General features: G+C 41.6%; 1 protein-coding gene across 6 annotated transcripts in view; it reads right to left on the bottom strand.

The window, feature by feature from the left end:
• Nucleotides 1-18,751, bottom strand: part of ERC2 (ELKS/RAB6-interacting/CAST family member 2) — a 1,023,879-nt gene that overhangs the window by 528,330 nt on the left and 476,798 nt on the right. For all 6 annotated transcript variants that reach the window (XM_020970639.2, XM_078152062.1, XM_078152065.1 and 3 more), the window contains one exon: nucleotides 12,837-12,972. In XM_020970639.2, the coding sequence (XP_020826298.1) occupies nucleotides 12,837-12,972 (136 nt within the window). The remainder of the gene's footprint in view (nucleotides 1-12,836; nucleotides 12,973-18,751) is intronic.

Genomic DNA, 18,751 nt, shown 5'->3' on the forward strand with positions numbered 1-18,751 from the left:
GGCATTGATCCCTTCATCCTTCAGCAAAAGACCATTGCATCTCTTACTTTCATTCAGTTCAGACCATGTCAACTCGATTTAACTCAAGGAATATATATTTAGCCCTTCATATATAAAAGAGCCAGGGCTGGGCACTGAAGAAGCAAAGACAAATGTGGAAATATGAAAAAATTCCAGGGTATCAAAAGCCCTCCACAATCAGGTTCTTCCCCTCTTCCCATAACTCTAATCCACTTTCATCAATACTCATCTTCATGTGTCTTCCGTTTAAGTCGAACTGGCCTGTGGACTCTTCCCATATGTGACATCCCATTTCCATCCCACCTCAATCCATTTCTCCCAGTAGCCCTGGTCTCTGCAACACATTCCCTGCCCTTCTCTGCCTCCCAGAGTTCCCAGCTCCCTTCAAAGTACAGCTCAGGCCTTTCCTGAGCTCCGGAGTCAAGGTCATTCACTCACACTTAGAATTATTTTCTAATTATTTATTTTCTAATTCTAATGGAATTATGTTGTAATTATTTATTTGTTTCCTCTCTAGGTGGAATGCAAGCTCCCTGAGGGCAGGAATTATTTAGTTTGTGCCTTGGTATTCTCAGTGCCCACAGCCACGTCTGACATCTATAGCGGGCACTTAATGTTGGTTGATTTGAATTGAGAAGATGCATTTTGTTGTTTTGAGAAATGAGCAGCCCAGTATGGAAGGCAGGCCCTGAGCTGTGTTTACAAAGAAGCCAGGAAGTCTGGAAGGTAAGGACAAGGAAGGAGCACACCCTGGATAAGGTGGGAGATAAAACATGGAGGAACCACTAACAGGCCAGTACGGCCAAAGCAATCATATTAAGGAAAGCTTTTACACCTACGTGTGCTCTGCTAACCACATCACAGATGGGTGGGCAGCCATATTTTATCCTCGGGCAATGGGAAGCCACTGAAGACTTCTAGGTAGCAGAGTGACAACAATAAGAAGAAGAAAAAGAACAATTACTGTTGTTGTCACAACAACGAGAACCATAGCTAAACATTCCTATAGCGCTTAAAGGTTGCGAAACACTTTCCATATGTTAAGTCATTTGAAAAGACCTGTGGTTAACTAGGTCTGTACCCCAAGGAGATCAAAGAAAAGGGAAAAGGACCTATTTGTCCAAAATTATGGATAGCAGCTCTTTTTGTGGTGGCCTAGAATTGGAAATGGAGAGGATACCCATCAACTGGAGAATGGCTGAACAAGTGGTGGTATATGAATGTAATGGAATACTATTGTGCTACAAGAAATGATGAGCAGGGGGCAGCTAGGTGGCACAGTGGATAGAGCACCAGCCCTGGATTCAGCAGGACCAGAGTTCAAATTTGGGCTCAGACACATAACACTTACTGGCTGTGTGACCCTGGGCAAGTCACCTAACCCCATTGACGAGCCAAAAAATGAGAAAAAAGAAATGATGAGCAGGCAGACTTGAGAAAAACCTGGAAAGACTTGTATGGACTGATGCTGAGTGAAGTGAACAGAACCAGTAACAGCAATATCATACGATGACCAACTTTGATAGACTTAGCTCTTCTCATCAGTACAATAAATCCAAGACAATCCCAAAGAATTCAGGATGAAAAATGGTATTCACATCCACAGGAAGAACTGATGAATTCTAAGTGTAAAGTGAAGTATAATTTTCTCATTTTCTTCATTTTTCCTGCTTTTATGCAATAGGGCTAATATGGAAAAAAGTTTTGCATGATTTCATATGTATAACTGATATATCGCTTGCCTTCTCGCTGGGTGGGGAAGGGACTAGAGGAAGGGAAAGAATCTAGAACTCAACGTTTTAAAAAATTAATGTTAAGACTAATGTGGAAATATGTTTAATATGATTGCACATGTATAACCTAAATCAGATTGCTTGCCATCTTGGGGAGGGGGGAGAAGAAAGAGGGAGGGGGAAAAATTGGAACTAAAAATCTAACTCAAAATCTTATCAAATGAATGTTGAAAACTACCTTTACACCTAATTGGAAAAAATAAAATAGCATTTCAAATTTTTTAAAATAAGTAAATATAAGTTTAAAAAAGGCAGGGGGAGATCTATGGTTTAGGAATGCCATCTCAACAACTGTGAAGAGCATAAGTTGAAAAATGAATAAAAAATGGGATAGGTTCAGCCACCTTTTTACAAAGGAAGAGACACTGGACTACGATTTCCTTGGCACGGGACACTCTTGGGCGAAGGGACTACTTCTACTAACGAAAATCAGCATCTTCTCTACTTTATTTAGTTTCCCAGAACGCAGAGATTTGCCCAGGATCACCCAACCAGCATGTGTCAGAAGGACTGGAAGCCAGGTTCTCTTCGCTTTGAGGCCAGCGAGATTCCATCCACGGTACCACACTGTCTTTCGGATCATTTTTTAATAAATGTGATGATGCATATTGAGAACCTTGAGATTCTCACTGAGCCAAATGAAGACTATATGGAGACCGTTTTCACAGGAGTCCCTCTCCTGGCCCCCCATTTGTCAAAGAGAACTATCACTCCCTTGCCCTATAGCAATGATGATTTCATTTTACAAATATGTGGCTTTTTCCAACTTAAACATTTACTTCTACTGCGGTAGCAAAAGGTTCACTGATGGGGTGCAACCTGAAAGCCATACAGAAAGAATCCTGAGCCAGATTCTCCCTCTGGGAGGGGGAGTTCAGCAGCAGATTAGCCAGGGCCTGATCAAGAGGAGACCTTTGATTTCCACAGAAATAGGCAGTGTTTGCATGGAGGGGTCTACACCCACGGGGGCCCAGCCTGGGATTAAGTCACAAATCCTCAGGAAAAAGTGAAGGCCGCTTCTCAGAAGAAATATGCAGGGCTGTGCACATTTGGAAAAACAAGTCATACTTCAAGAGGAGGAGAGAAAGGGGAATGCCACACATAACCATGTTATTTACAACAACACAGATTTTGTTTTTAATCATCGGTCATAAAATCCATGGCCAAGCATGCTTTAAAAAACTTGTCAGATTATGAATTACAATAGCAAAAAAAAATGTAAACTGTCCTCCAAGTGTGGTAGAAAATTATTTTAAATTAAGATTTCCTTGGATTGTCTGTATGGAGCACTTTATAAGAAACAAGAACAAAAACAAAGCTGGACTTCTGGGTCTTAAAGTATACAGTGAAAACAAGGGATAAAATAAATCTCCCCATTCAAAAAAGAGGGTTGCTGGCTTTACCCATCTATGTATACATTCAGGAGATGGAGGGTCATGTACGTGTGACAGCCAGAAGGTCAGTAAAGTTAGAGCACAACCCATGCGGAGAGGAGGCTAGCACAGGGAGACAGGAAAAGGAGACAGGGTCAGTTATGAAGAACAGTCAATGTTAAACAAAGAACTTCATATTATATCCTAGAAACAGACAACAGGGGGCCATGGCATTTCCTGAGTAGGAGGTGATATGGCCAGACCTATACTTTAGGAAAATCACTTTGGCAGCTCAGTGGAGGATGGATTAGGGTGGGGAGAGATGTCAGGCAGGGAGACCAGTCTGAAGGCTCCTGCAGTAGCCAGGGTGAGACAGTGAGAGGTGAGGAAGGCTTCAGCGAAAGCCATTCCTATGTGAGTGGAAAAGAGAGGGTACACACAAGAGATGCAAAGGCAGAAACAAGTCGAGGTCAGGTTGTCAATGGGACACATATATGGGGGCAAGCAAATCAGAGGAGGTGAGGATGACCCCAGAGGTCATCAGCCTGGGTGACTCGGGTTGACATGCTCCTGGAAGCTTAAACATGGCGGCAGCTGCTATAAACAATCTTGCTTCCTTTATAAAGCACGAACTTGGTGAACGTTACAAAATCCATAATGAAGTACATATTTTGCTGAAAGCCACGCATTCTTGCAGCTGATGTCATTAGTTACAGCTCCTCGCCTAGCCCACTCACCCTCTAAAGAGGGCGGCAGAGAAACAGAATACCTAGATGGCACGATGCTCGGCCTAGGGTTGGGTAGACGGCAACTGGGAAAACCCAGGTTTTCTTTCTGGCAGGCCTCATCCTTCTATGGAAAGGCTAGGCCTGTGTGTGCATTCTTGCTTGTTTTCTAACCAATCACACTCTAGTTTAACTGCTCACAGAGAAGAAACTTTACAGCCCCCCAGGACCCGATCATCGGGAAACGGAAGCATACAAGAGCACACTTTTGTTTTCAGGCAATAAATTCAATAGAACTCTGCAGACACCAAACCAAAAACTGGCCTGGAGTATTGGCTTTTACATCTCTTCAGATGTTAGTTCATTAACTCAATCGACTGCCCAGGGAAAACTTTTGCCAAAAACTACAAAGTTTCCCATGTGGTCTTCGAAAGGCCTTGTTTATTCAGAGAGCCATTTCTAAAGCATGAAAAAAAAAATGCATCCAATTTCAGTAATGAAAATTTAAGTTTGGGGGCAGCTAGGTGGTGCAGTGGATAGAGCACCGGCCCTGGATTCAGGAGGACCTGGGTTCAAATCCGGCCTCAGACACATAACACTTACTAGCTGTGTGACACTGGGCAAGTCACTTAACCCCATTGCTTAGCCAAAAAAAAAAATTAAGTTTGAAGAGTACTTTGTAAATCAGAAAGTGCTGTAACGACCTGAGTTATTATGAAGAAAGGGACAGCAGAAGCGCTGCGGCCAATAGCTGTGGGTTCAAATTCTAGCTCCTGTACCAACTATGTAGCCTCAAATGAGTCCCTCACCTCCCCTAAGCTTCTATTACTCCATTTGTGTGCAACGTAGGGGCTGATGCCTCCCCTAAATGGAAGAGGCCAGGGAGCCGGCTTCCGCCTTGCTCCCTGAGTGGGACCATGCACAGACAGACTGCAACTGGTTCTGGTCTGCTAACCACATGATGGATGGGTGGATTTGCGAATGGGCAAGTCTCCAGAACTGGGGTACATTCAAGAGGCATTCGGGAGTCAGGGCCAATCCTTTGGTCAGTCATTTTTTCCTTCCAGGCTGAGCTCTAGTGAGACAATGCTGTAAAGGGAGAGGCCTTGAGCAATCCCAACCTAAGGCCAGCATGGGCAAGGCCTCGGTTGTTTGTTTACATTAATTCTGTCCTGTTTTAGGTGAGGGAGATTTGAGATGGCCATGACCTTGTAAGCCATGAAATGTCAGAAGGTGAGCTATCAGGAGGTCCAGGAGCAGAATCCTTGCCCAGGTTTGTGGTCATCACGTCAAGCATCAAGGCTCCAAGGAATGACCTTCTGGCCCCAGGTCAGTAGTGGCGGAGAGGCAGACTCATTCAGGGGCTGGGCAGTACTTGAAAGCAAATTCAGCAAGGTCAATGTAGAAAGTTCATTAAGTGGAGACTTACTCCCTCAGAGACTAAGGCGGTAGAGGGGAGAGGCCTGCTTCAGGTGCCAGGGGAAAATGTTTATAAGCTCTGCTTTTGCTGTCTCTTCATAGTAAATGTCCTAACTGATGTTAATTAGTTAAATGAAACTGGGGTGTTAAGTCCTGGTGGTTAATAATGAAGGGGACTGCCAGAATGGAGGCCTGAGACAATACCCCTAACACCTCAAGGCCACCCCTAGAACTCTGTGGGGTGATGTAGCCAGCCGTACTCTGGAAGAGCCAGTCAGAGCATAAAATGGAGATGATAACTGGAATTCCCTGCCTACCTCAGAGAACAGTTCTAGGGAGGGGGAAAGAGAAAAATCTCTGCATGAATGAAGAAATGGAAAATGCCAAGTCCAGCTACTGAGCTGTGGTTCTTTCTTCCAAGCGACTGAGAACTAAATTCATAGAACTGGATCAAAATCATCAGCTAGGGACTTGAGTTCACGCTGATGGGCTCCTGAAAGAATCAAGGCTGTTTCCGCAGAGAAAGAGGAATGAATGACAGCCGTCACCCAGTGTTTGAAGGCCTGGCCCATGGAAGAAGGATGATTAGCTTTGTTCTGCTCAGTCCCCAAGGACAGAACCAGCAACAAATGAGGGAAACTGCAGAGACTAACACGGGTTTGATGTTAGGGAGAAATAAAATTTTAATTACTCACACGTCCCCCAAACACAGTGGGCTTCCTAGAGGTGGTGACGCCTCCTCCCTGGACAGAGCTCTTCAAGTGAAGGCTGGCTGACCCCTGCTCCAGCACATTGGAGAAGAAGTCTTCATTTATCAGATACAAGTCCCCTAGGAATAATCCCAACACTGAAGCTATGTGATAATCAATATCTTTCCTAAGTGCCTCTCAGGTATATAAAATAGTGCTATTATTTATATACATAATAAATTACATGTTTCTTTAAAGTTTGAAATATAATTTATTTCATTTGTCCCTTGCAACAACTATGAAGTAGAGGACATTACCACCCCCATTTTACAGATGAGGGAAATTGAAACTGTAAGACATAAAATGATTTGTCTAATAGCAGCTAACAAGTTTTAGAGGCAAGATTCGAACCTGGGTCTTCCTGAATAATTTTAGCACTCTAACCATTTATACCACACTGCCTCTCTTCATATAACATACAAAAGCATCCATTTCTTTTTTTTTCTCCCAACCTTAAAGTAGATTTTGGAATTATTTATGCAAAACCCACATGGTACCCCTAAGCATATTCAGCAACCTTATACCCACATCTGTGATGGTGTAGGAAAGGTGAGCATGGCATCCTTGGTTTAACCAGGTCTCTAAAGCATCCCACTTTTTTTTCTTCATGATTTACAGGCATCTCTGGTAGCTCTTTCTCACCAATGACTGAAGTATAGAGGCACATGACCACCCTCTAAGTGTTCTAGTCAACTCTAGACGCTCATTGTCTTATGAAAAGCTTAGCTGGCCTTTTTGGTTATGTCCAGCCATGGCTCTTGATGCTAGTGGTTGGGGCTAAGTAGAATACAACAGTTTTTTACATACTTGAACATGGCTGTCATGTTTGCTTCTCCAGGCTAAATACACCCAAGAGATACTTAAATAGACCCTTATATGGCTCCGCCTCAAGGCTCTTCACATTCTGGTTGCCTTCCCCTGGGTGCCCTCCAGTTTATCAGTGTCCTTCCTAAAATATGGTGCGCCCAAACCGAACACAACTTTCTAGATATAGCCTGACCAGGGCAGAGGACAGCAGCATTACCACCTACTTATTTGGGCAAGCTCTGCCCCTTTCAATGTAGTACAAGCGCCATAAGCTTATTGGCTGCCATATCATATAGCTGACTCATGTTGAGCTGAGAGAGTCTTCTAAAACCCCAGATCTGTTCTCAGACAAACTGCTAATGAATCTTATTCCATCTCATATTTGTAGAGTCTATGTTGGGAGCTCCAGTGAGAGACACTTATCCTTACCAAATTCTATCTCATGAGAATCAGCCTAACTGTTCTAAGAGCCTGCTGAAATCATGGATCCTGATTGTGTCCCCCAGTGTGGTACGCAGCCCTTCCAGCTCTGTGTCAGCTCCCATTTTGATAAACATGTCCTTAACACCTTTATCCAATAAAATGTTAAACAGTCCACTTTGATACTTCATAAGATACCTGATTTCATCTCTGTGGCTTCATCTGCCATTGACAGAGATAACAGCTGCTCTACATTCCATACATTGCTACAGCCTAAAAATTCATCACCTGGGGGTCATACTTCAAGAAATGCATTTTCGTACAACCTTGTCCTTGGATGACAGGTGTACAGTATATAAACACACCATTATTTGAAGTCTTTTCAACTGGTATGATGTTAGAAAATTTGTATTCTCCTGACATGGCCTTAGAGAATACAAGGTCACCTCCACTCCATAATGAAATATCAGAATAGGAAAGACATTGACAGGCATAGACATAGACACAGACACATACACAAAGATGTAGATGTAGACACAGCTATGTATACAGACACAGACACAGACAGATACAGATACAGATGATTTAGATGTAGATAGAAGATCCATATATAATGTATATCATACCCTTTAAAGCGTACAAGCTTCTTTATATTCTTCACGTCCTGTGACAGATCTATCAGGAAGGCAGCCTAGCAGGGAGTGAAAGGCTCAGGATTGAGAATCAGAGGACTCGAATTTGAATCCCAGCAATGCCAGCTCCATTTACTGGGAGCTTGTGCAATCATTTCACCTCACTGTGCTCCAGTTCATTAATCTGTAAAGTGAAGGGGTCGGCACAGATGCCATCTGTGTTTCCTCTAGCTCTAAGTCTACGAAGCTATTATTTAAGTCCATATCTGAGAGGAAGGGTGACATATTAGGTAATGAAACTAAATTTGAAATAATATTTGAAAAAAAATAACTATAGATGTAGAGTTTAAAGTGATCTTTGAGGCTAGTCAACCATTTTGCAGATGAGAAAATGACATCCAGAAAGGTTAATTGATCAGTTCGATTCAAGGTCACACAGGAAGTAAGAGGTAAAGAGGTACATGTAGGATTTGAAGCTGGGTACCAAAAATTCAAATTCTTAGTTCTTTCACCTCTGACAGTCATTATCTGTGTGAGCATGGGCAAATCACTCAATGTTTCAGAGCCTCAGTTTTCTCATCTGTAAAATGAGGCTAAGGGCTAATGTCAGGGCCAAATGAGATAATGTATATAGTCTTTGCAAACGATAAAATTATAGAAATGGAAGCAGGGAAGGAGGCGGTCAGTAAATGCAGATTGCTACACCCCTCCCCCCACCACTGAGAGCAACACTGGAGGGATTGGAACAATGCGAGACCACACGTCTGACCAGGAGCACAGAGAGGCATGCACCAACAGATAGGTGCAGAAAGACAGACAGCCAAGGGAGCACACGCGGCAAGGTGCATGACCCCAAGAAGAGAATTCCACTGGCCAGGAAGTGCGAGTTTACCCAGCAGCCTTCTCTATGGGTGCATCTCACTACCATCAGCACACTGTTAGGTGCGGTTCATACTCCTGAAATATAGAAATACTATTTAAAAAATATAGAAAAGAAAGAAAGAGAGAAAGAGAGAAAGAGAGAGAGAGAGAGAGAGAGAGAGAGAGAGAGAGAGAGAGAGAGAGAGAGAGAGAGGAGAGAGAGGAGAGAGAGGAAGAAAGAAAGAAAGAAAGAAAGAAAGAAAGAAAGGAAGGAAGGAAGGAAGGAAGGAAGGAAGGAAGGAAGGAAGGAAGGAAGGAAGGAAGGAAGGAAGGAAGGAAGGAAGGAAGGAAGGAAGGAAGGAAGGAAGGAAGGAAGGAGAGACAGAAAGAAAGACAGAAAGAAAGAAAGAAAGAAAGAAAGAAGAAGAAAGGAAGGAAGGAAGGAAGGAAGGAAGGAAGGAAGGAGGAAGGAAGGAAGGAAGGAAGGAAAGGAAGGAAGGAAGGAAGGAAGGAGAAAGAAAGAAAGAAAGAAAGAAAGAAAGAAAGAAAGAAAGAAAGAAAGAAAGAAAGAAAGAAAGAAAGAAGAAAGAAAAGAAAGAAAAGAAAGAAAGAAAGAAAGAGAAAGGAAGGAAGGAAGGAAGGAAGGAAGGAAGGAAGGAGGAAGGAAGGAAGGAAGGAAGGAAGGAAGGAAGGAAGGAAGGAAGGAAGGAAGGAAGGAAGAAAGGAAGAAAGAAAGAAAGAAAGAAAGAAAGAAAGAAAGAAAGAAAGAAAGAAAGAAAGAAAGAAAGAAAGAAAGAGAAAGAAAGAAAGAAAGAAAGAAAGAAAGAAAGAAGAAAGAAAGAAGGAAGGAAGGAAGGAAGGAAGGAAGGAAGGAAGGAAGGAAGGAAGGAAGGAAGGAAGGAAGGAAGGAAGGAAGGAAGGAAGGAAGGAAGGAGAGAAAGAGAGAAAGAGAGAAAGAGAGAAAGAAAGAAAGAAAGATAGAAATACTAAAATAAGAAATAGAAATTCTAAAAAAAGAAATATAGACATACTAAAAAAGAAATATAGAAATAATAAAAGAACTATAGAAATACTAAAAAAAGAAATACAGAAATACTAAAAAAAAAGAAAGAAAAAAGAAATATAGAAATACCCGTCCTGTACACACACACACTCACACACATCCACTTATACACTCTCACACACACACACATACACACACATATTCAAACATACACACACACATATTCAAATACACTCACACACACTCATACACTCTCTCTCACACACACTCACACATATCCCCTTATACATTCTCATACACACATACACACACATATTCAAACACACACACACTCTCTCTGAAACACACACTCTCACACACACATATTCAAACACATTCACACACAGTCATACTCTCTCTTACACACACTCACACACACATACTTATACACACTCACACACATATTCAAACACATTCATACACACTCATACTCTCTCTCTCTCTCTCACACACACACACACACACACACACTCACACTCACACACTCAGAAAGAGGCAGCATGATGTAATGAATCCTGAGCTGACCTCAGAGGCAGGCTGACCTGGGTCCAAGGCTCACCTCTGCTCCACACGAGCTACGGCATCTTTGGTAAGTGAACCTCTCACTATCTCAAAAACCTCTCAAAGACTGGAAGCTACAGAAAAAGTAGGGAAAGTGCCTCATGGAGATCTCCCAATGCTGATGAAATCACAAGTTTGATAATTTTTAAAAACCCATATTCATGTGGAAGTGAGGACCTAGAGATGCAGAGAATCTTGAAGGAAACCTAGCCCATCCTTCTCACTTTACAAAATGAGGAAACTGAGGCCCAGAAAGGTTCAATGATTTGGCAAGGTCAAATAGAGAACAAATAGGAAGCTCTTTGGATTCATATCCAGAACTCTTCACAATATTCCAAACTGTCTGCACATGAAAAAGTTATTCTGATCATTTATTTTTAACATTAAAAAAAATCAACATAATTAAAGCAGCCACCACAGACCATATTTAAAAGAACAAATCCTATAGCACCAGATTCGTCTGTGGCTGATGGCTATTGAGACAGCAGGTGCATTTAATTATTACATTTGCGTGGAAAATGTCACGCAAAATCTCCCCCATGGTGGGACCTTCCATCAACAATCCCACAAACTGGATTAGGCAGTATAAGAATTATTATGCCCATTTGACAGATGAGGAGCTTGAGACTCAGAGAGGTTAGGTAGCCTCTCCAATGTTACACAGCCAAGAAGTGTCCAAGCTAGGATTGTAGTACACTGTGCAGCTGTGCAGGCTTTTGCATATTTCTTCCTTTAGAACAGACTTCTTCTTATATGGAATATTTTTTAAAATAGATAAACAACAGCTAAGAATTTAGATTGCCCAACAGTTTTCTAATCTATTCAGTCTCTATTACCTAAAGATGGAAGCCGTTTAACAAAGCATAGAGCCAAGTGTTGTAAGGGAAACATCAATGGACTTGGGACCTGGGTTCAAATTCTACCTCTGACATGGATTGGCTGAGTCACCCTAAATGAATCACTCCCTTTTCAGTGATAGTTTCCATGTCTGTAACAGGGACAAGGATTAGATCTGTGGAATCATTGGTACAGAGAACTCCCAAGTGAGCAGAGTCCCTCTACCACTTCAGATCAGCACCTTCTTTGCAACTAATAGTCTTGGAGAGTTGTGTGGCCACTCTTTAAGGGCCATTAAGAATCTGCCCAGATCACACAGCCAGTATGTGCTAGAAAAGGGACCAGAATCAAGCCGTTTCTGTCTCCAAGACCAGTTCTTTATCTGCTAAGTCATGGTTCTTCTCCAATGTCAGTCAATTTATCAAAAAGCATTTAATTCTAGTGATTATCTCCAGTTTATCTTGTCTGAATCTTTATGGGTTATCTCCACCATTAGACTGTAAGCTCCTTGTAGGCAGCAACTCCTTCTTTGTATTCTTAGTGCTTGGCACAGACCCGGCACATAGTAGGTGCTTAATAAATGTGTATTAACTGGTCAACTATTAAACCCTTATAGTCAGGCACTAGGCTAAGTACTAGGGATGCAAAGAAAGGTAGATACATGTCCCCCCAACCCCATCAAAGACCTCCCAGGCTCATAGGGAAGGTGACAGGCAAACTCAACAGGGCAATTGTGAAAGGCAAATGATAAAATTATGGAAATTCCTTTCTGAACACTAAAATGCTACTTAAATGGGGGCAATTTTTAATGTAGACTTTAATATGAACTGGAACCAAGGTTAAGCACAGCCGTCTCTACTCAAGCACACACTGGAGCAAACCCTTATGTGGAATATTCTCTCTCCTGGCACACAGAAGGCACATAATAAATGCTTGTTCCATTGAACTGAGCTGGCTCTTCTTCTGGCTTCACAATTTTATTGGGCACAGGGTCATAGGTGCCTTTTTTGTCCCCAAATATGCTAAAGTTGACATTCTACGTGGTTGAGAACTCAGATATACAAAGAGATGTGTTTCTCCCTAAGACGGACTTCTATTCCCCAGAAATAAAGCATAATTCACAGCAATCCCAAAATCAAAGCAAAAACCTTTAAAATGGGATTTTTAATAGCTTCATCAACCTTTGTATAGATCTCTACTGAGCAAAGATGCATAACGGAACCAAATTGGAGAGCCATATTTGAAAATGAAGGTCTTCAGGGAAATTAAAAATGCACATTTCTGTTTTCCATTACATCTGATTAAGGTAGATGCGATACCAAATTGGCACACAGAGGTAACAGTGCACACCTTCTACCCTGAGGAGACACAAATGAACCCAGATGATGGGGTCATCAATGGTGTTAGGTTTTCATATTTTTGTTTTTCTCAGCACCATTTTGAAATTACCCTTAATGGGATCACATTGTACACATGCTGGTTTCCAGAGAATGAGATTCAATGACGCACAGTTCTGGGTATCTTTGACGCCGTCATGGCAACATCCAAGGGCAAAAGATCCTCCGGTGAATTTTGGGAATCGATGCACAAGCTTACCTGTAAGTGCTGGGAGTTGTCCGCCATGTTATCCTCCCTCCTTCGCACTTCTTCCAATAACTGGGCATTCTTCTTTTTTTCCAGTTGTTGGTTGTGTTTAAGGTTGGCCACTTTCTTATTCTGGTCTTTCATATGTCTAAGAAAAGCATACATGAACACTTGTGAATTCCAAGGGTGCAGTAATAGATGAACATCACAGAAGTGAGACCACTCTTTGTATTACTTTGATAACTGTATAGCAGAAATAGATGGGATAAAATAAAAAGCACACATTATTAACTTTCTTTTAAAAGAGCAGTTAAAAATAGGTTCAATTAGTACCCTCAGACAAATACTACTCTTTGGGCTAAATAGGTTACACATTAACCTTTACCCAAATACATCAAAGGTGCATACTTCATTGTTTTGGGACTTCTGCCCAACAATATCTGCAGCTCAGTGGATAAGTCTTAGAGAGATACTTGAGAACCAGAGAGGTGGCTCTAATGTCATGGAGCATATGCATGAGCAGGCTCAGTGGATACAGCACCGGACTTGGAGTCAGGAAGACCTGGGTTCAAGTCTCGCCTCAGATACTAGCTGTGTTACCCTCAGCAAGGCATTTAATCTCTGTGATGCCTTTGTTTCCTCAAATGTAAAGTTGGGATAATAATAGCACATTCCTCCCAGTGTTGGTGTGAGGATCAAATGAAGTTTGTAAAGTACTAGTACAGTGGCTGGAACATAGTAGGCGCTTAATAAATAGTTGTTCCTTTCTCTCCCTTTCTCATCCACTATTAGCTTTTCTACCTCTTGAAATTATTTTGCATTACTTTGTATTTATTTTCTTGGGTATATGTTGTCTCCCCTTAATATGATTTAATCTCATTGGGAGAAGGAAATCTCTTGTTTTAATATATATATCCCCAGTTTTTAGCATAGTACACCGAGTAAATACTTAAAACCTATTTGTTAAATTGAATGGAATTCCAGACTCCCAGTCCAGCTCTTTACCCCCTAAAGTACACAGCTTCCCAATTAATCAGTTGAGTGAAGGAAAAAGAATCATGGACCACAAGGAAGTGCAGAACACATGTCGAAATACCAAAGTCCAGGATTTTAGGACAAACTAGTTAATGAGAAGATTAAAGAACGATAGTGAAAATCCAGGTTTTTGCAGAAGGTGACACCAGTACTTCCATCTACAATATGAGATATTTTTTGTTCCTGTAATGACAGCAACTGCTTACACAACATTGTTGTTTAAAGACTACAATGTTTTTTAAGAGAGATCAAATAAACAAATCAAATTTTTAAAAATTTTGCAGGGTGTGAAGGGAGGAAATTATAAAGGAAATTATGTTCAAAATCCAGATATTCCCGAAATTTAGGTCAGTGCTCTATCTAGTACACCACCCTGCTTCTCATATACAACATATCTAGATTTAATCCATCGAGGGGTCATAGATCAGAAGCTGGAAGGGACTGGAGAAGCCACAGAACCTGACCCCCCCATTTTACAGATGAGGAGACTGAGAGTTATCAAAATGAAGTGGTCCCAAAGTCACACAGATAGTAACTGTGTGACTGAAAAAAAAAACTGTGATTGGAGAAAAAAGGTGGGATTTGAACCTGGGTCTTGTGATTCCAAAATTCAGCCTTCTTTCTTCTCCATCACACTATGTAACTAGAGGAAGCAAGGAATGATTTGTCCTCGTTGTTTGTTTGCTCACTTAATTTTGTCGTGTTTTGTCATTCTTTGTAAGATTAGTACTTAGCACAGAGCCTGGCACATAGCAGGTGCTTAATAAATGCTTATTGGAAAGGCCTCTCGCATGCTGAGTGCATCTTCTATTAGGGAGATAAGGGAGAGGAATAAAACTGCACAGGATTAAAGGCATGCCCATTACGCCCTTGGTCCCAGACAAGGGAACAGACCACACCAATGCAATCTGAGACTTAGTGGAGCACACAAATGGAAAATCCTAGGCAACCAATGAGTGGAGCTGTCCTACAGAGAATCAATAACTTTGCCAAAGGAATTAAGATAATCATTTTCCTTCTAAGAACTCAAAGACCTTCAAGAATAAAGCACAAAAAATAAACCAACTGTGCAACAACGTCATTGGCCCCTGCATCTGACCACAACTGCTCAAAGAAACCCAGAGCTCATAAATCAATCTGTTGGACCTATGACTCCTCTTCATTATAACTCTATAAATGTACAAGGTATGGTATGTAGGGTCAACCAGAACATTCTTTTAGGATGATGTCCCAAAAGGAAAAGAAGCACTGAGGCCTTCGTCCTAAATTCCTAATCCTCCTATCTCAGTTACCAGACGTGATAACTGAGGTATTGCTGGGGCGGGGTATCTCAAGGCTGAGCTGCTCCCTATGAGGTAAGTGCATCTTTCCTTAAGGTAGACTTTTTTCTTCAAAGAAATGCCATAATAAAAAACAAAGTCAAAAGATACTAGCCACCATTACTGAGCCCAATGGGTAGAAGAACCCAGGGGTATACTGGGTCTCCCTTTAACACAGCCCTCTGTCTCCGGAAGGCAGCCTCACAAACCAAGGACATATCAACTTCCAAAATTCAGTAACCAAGAAGGAATTAACCTTCAATTAGTGAGCTTTATTACTGACCAGTGAAAACAGTCTATAGCTCCAGTCCTTGGGCAGGCAGAGTGATTATTTTCTGTAGCAAATGCTGCCAATTCAACTTGAAAATTGGGAAAGAGTTCCATAATTCTTAATGTGTTTATTGGCATTGAAAGGTAACTTGATAAAATGCCCTTGGGCCCAATGTCAAAAGGCCTAGGGGTAGGGCCAAGATGCTCCTGCCGCTTCTAAAACCCTGCTTTGCAGAGGCTTACTAACCTTTCTGCTCGTGTCCATCCTTCTTTCTGTCCCTGACTTACCTCCTGGATGGTCTACCACCTTCTCTCATCATTCTAGGACCCTCTCTCTCTCTCTCTCTCTCTCTCTCTCTCTCTCTCTCTCTCTCTCTTCTCTCTCTCTCTCTCTCTCTCTCTCTCTCTCCTTCCTTCCCTTCCTCCCTATCTCTCTCTCTCTCCCTCCCTCTCCTCCATTCCCTGAAATTCAGCAAACATCTATTAAGTATCTACTAGAAGCAAGACCCCATATTAGGTCATGGGGATACAAAAATAAAACACAGTCCCTTACTCCACTGAGCTTAAAATTCTACTACAAAATTCATTTATTTAATCTGTTAAGTAAATTGGTGACAGCTCTTCCCTACGCTTGAGAAAAATGCTATCCTAGGTTCCAGGTATGTTGTGGGTCAGAATCCTCTCCAAACCACAGTTCACAAGCCCCTACTGATGTGTTTACTTTTACTAGTGAACCAGAGATTATAGCTAGTTCCCAGAAAAGGCATTGAAATAGTATAGCAATAAAAGTAACAACAGAACATTCTCCCCTATAAACACTGAGCTTATTCTTCAATAAATAAACATGCCCTCAGTGGGAAAAGTGGACCTAAAGGGATCACATGTGAGGTATATACAAACAAGGAGCACACACAGCCAGGGTATCTGCATGTACAGGAGGAGAGCACACACAAGGAAGACATGGGGTTAGTGCACATATATGGAGTTGAATCTCACACCTGTGATATAACAGAGTTACAGGTCTCTTCTGATAATACTATTGTCCTGTCTTCTGCTAAGCCCATCCCTTGATTGACATCAAATCTTTGGGACCACTTCACTTTGATAACTCTCAGTCTCCTCAATCAAATCTCTAATCCATCAATTCTTCAATTAGATAGCTATACTCTATATCCCAAAGAGATCAAACAAATCGGAAAAGGACCCACATGTACAAAAATATTCATAGCAGCTCTTTTTGTGGTGGCAAAGAATTGGAAATTGAGAGGATGCCCATCCATTGGGGAATGGCTGAGCAAGTTGTGGTATATGAATGTAATGGAATACTATTGTTCTATAAGAAATGATGAACAGGCTGACCTCAGAAAAACCTGGGAAGACTTATATGGTCTGATGCTGAGTGAAGTGAGCAGAACCAAGAGGACTTTGTATACAATAGCAGCCACGTTATGCAATGACTAAGAATGTTAAACTGAACCCTTCTCAGCATTATGAGGATCTAAGACATCTCCAGAGGCCTCGGGATGGAAAATGCTGTCCACATCCAAAGAAAGAACTATGGAAGTCGAATCACTCTCACTTATTTTTACCTTAAGTTGAATTTTGTTTCATCTTTCTGATGGTTCCTCCTATTGGTTTTAATTTTTACTTACAACTTCACTAATGTGAAAATATGTTTAATGGGTATGTAAATGTAAAGCCTATGTCAGATTGTGTGCCGTCTTGGGGAGGGTGGGGGGGAGAAAAAGGGAGAAAAAATTTTCAACTCAAAAGCATATAGAAAAAAAATTTTTTTTAAATTTAAAAAAACAAAAAAAAATTAGATAGCTGTACTCAAGGTCAACAAAAATACAGTCTACCAGTACTATTAGTTATCATCTATTAGGGATACTGTAGTTGGTAAGCTTGCAGTGGAATATTATGGCTCTTTCATCTCCCACTGGGACTAACCTATAGCCTTTATCTATAACACTGCCTTATCCATGCCACCTGCTATTCTATCCATCATTGACTTGGGGTGATGTGGTTGGTAAGCCTGTCCCTGCAGGTGGAGATCACACAGCACTTCTTAGACAGCTCTCACCCTGTGACTATGAGCTCTTCCCTCAGACAGGCTGAGCATAAAAGTTAGCAGTGTCCCTGGCTAAGACTATATCTGCATAATTGGGTGGATCAGGATAAGCTTTGAAGAAATCAGGGGGTTTTAAGTAGTAGAGGTGAGGAAAGTCACGCCTATTCTTAGGTCACTAAATGTTACTAGAGAGAATATCACAAACCTGTGTTGCTGGGATCTCTAGAGGACTTCCTAGTCCGAACTAGTTCATGGCTGCCCCTTTTCTCTTCTTCAATTGGCTCACTAACATGCTTCCACCATGGCTTTTCAAACTTCTCTCAAGACCCCAACTCCACCCCTTCTCCCCTCACTGTCAGGATGCTCTTGTCTACTATTTCATTGAGAAGACAGAGAGCATCTCAGCTCCCTACCCCCTGCTATAATTCTCACAGGGCCCTCACCTCTCCTCTTTTCCTTGAACCTCAGGGAGAAAGCCTTCCAGTGAAAGGCAACCTCTTCTCCAATAACCTTAATTCCCTCCCACCCTCCATGATCTTGATGCTTCAATGCTTTACATTCATACATCTTCAATATCTTCCTCCATTCTGGTCCCTTCTCCTAAGCCTACAAATACACATATGTTATAAACAAGGCAGACAGCAAGTTAACCTAGACATTAAATATATCTACATACATACACACATACATACTTAAGAATAGGTTGTAAGGAAACACTTAATTTCATGGCTGGAAGAGGCTTCAGCAGCCACTTCTCCCTATGACATACTTGAGAAGTGGACATCCAGACTTAGCATGACAGCATGCTGGTTGAGTCTCAGGTTAACCCATTGTACTTTGGGGTAGTTGAGAACGTCAATAAAAAAAGTTTTTCCTGGCATTAAACCTAAATTTCCCTCTTTTAAATTCCACCCAATGCTGTGATTTGGGGGCAAAGAGGAAAAGCCTAACTCTTCTACATAGTATTCCTTCCAACCTCATGTCCTGCCTACGTCTTCTCATCTCCAGCCTAAGCATCTCTAGTTCCTCCAACAGCTCCTCATACATCAGGTAAATACAGGTAGACAGAGCTGTTATAGACAGATAGAATTACTCCATGTTTTTGCCAAACACCAAATTTCCTCTTCTCTAGGCTAACCATCCCTAGTGACCTTATCCAATACTCCCTGCATGGAAACTTAGAGATCTTCCACCTCACCTCCCTCATTTTATAGAGGAGGAAACAGGTCTGA

The sequence above is a fragment of the Phascolarctos cinereus genome, unplaced genomic scaffold (assembly GCF_003287225.1).
Source record: "Phascolarctos cinereus isolate Bilbo 61053 unplaced genomic scaffold, phaCin_HiC Scaffold_4;HRSCAF=312, whole genome shotgun sequence".
In the NCBI taxonomy this organism is placed as follows: Eukaryota; Metazoa; Chordata; class Mammalia; order Diprotodontia; family Phascolarctidae; genus Phascolarctos; species Phascolarctos cinereus.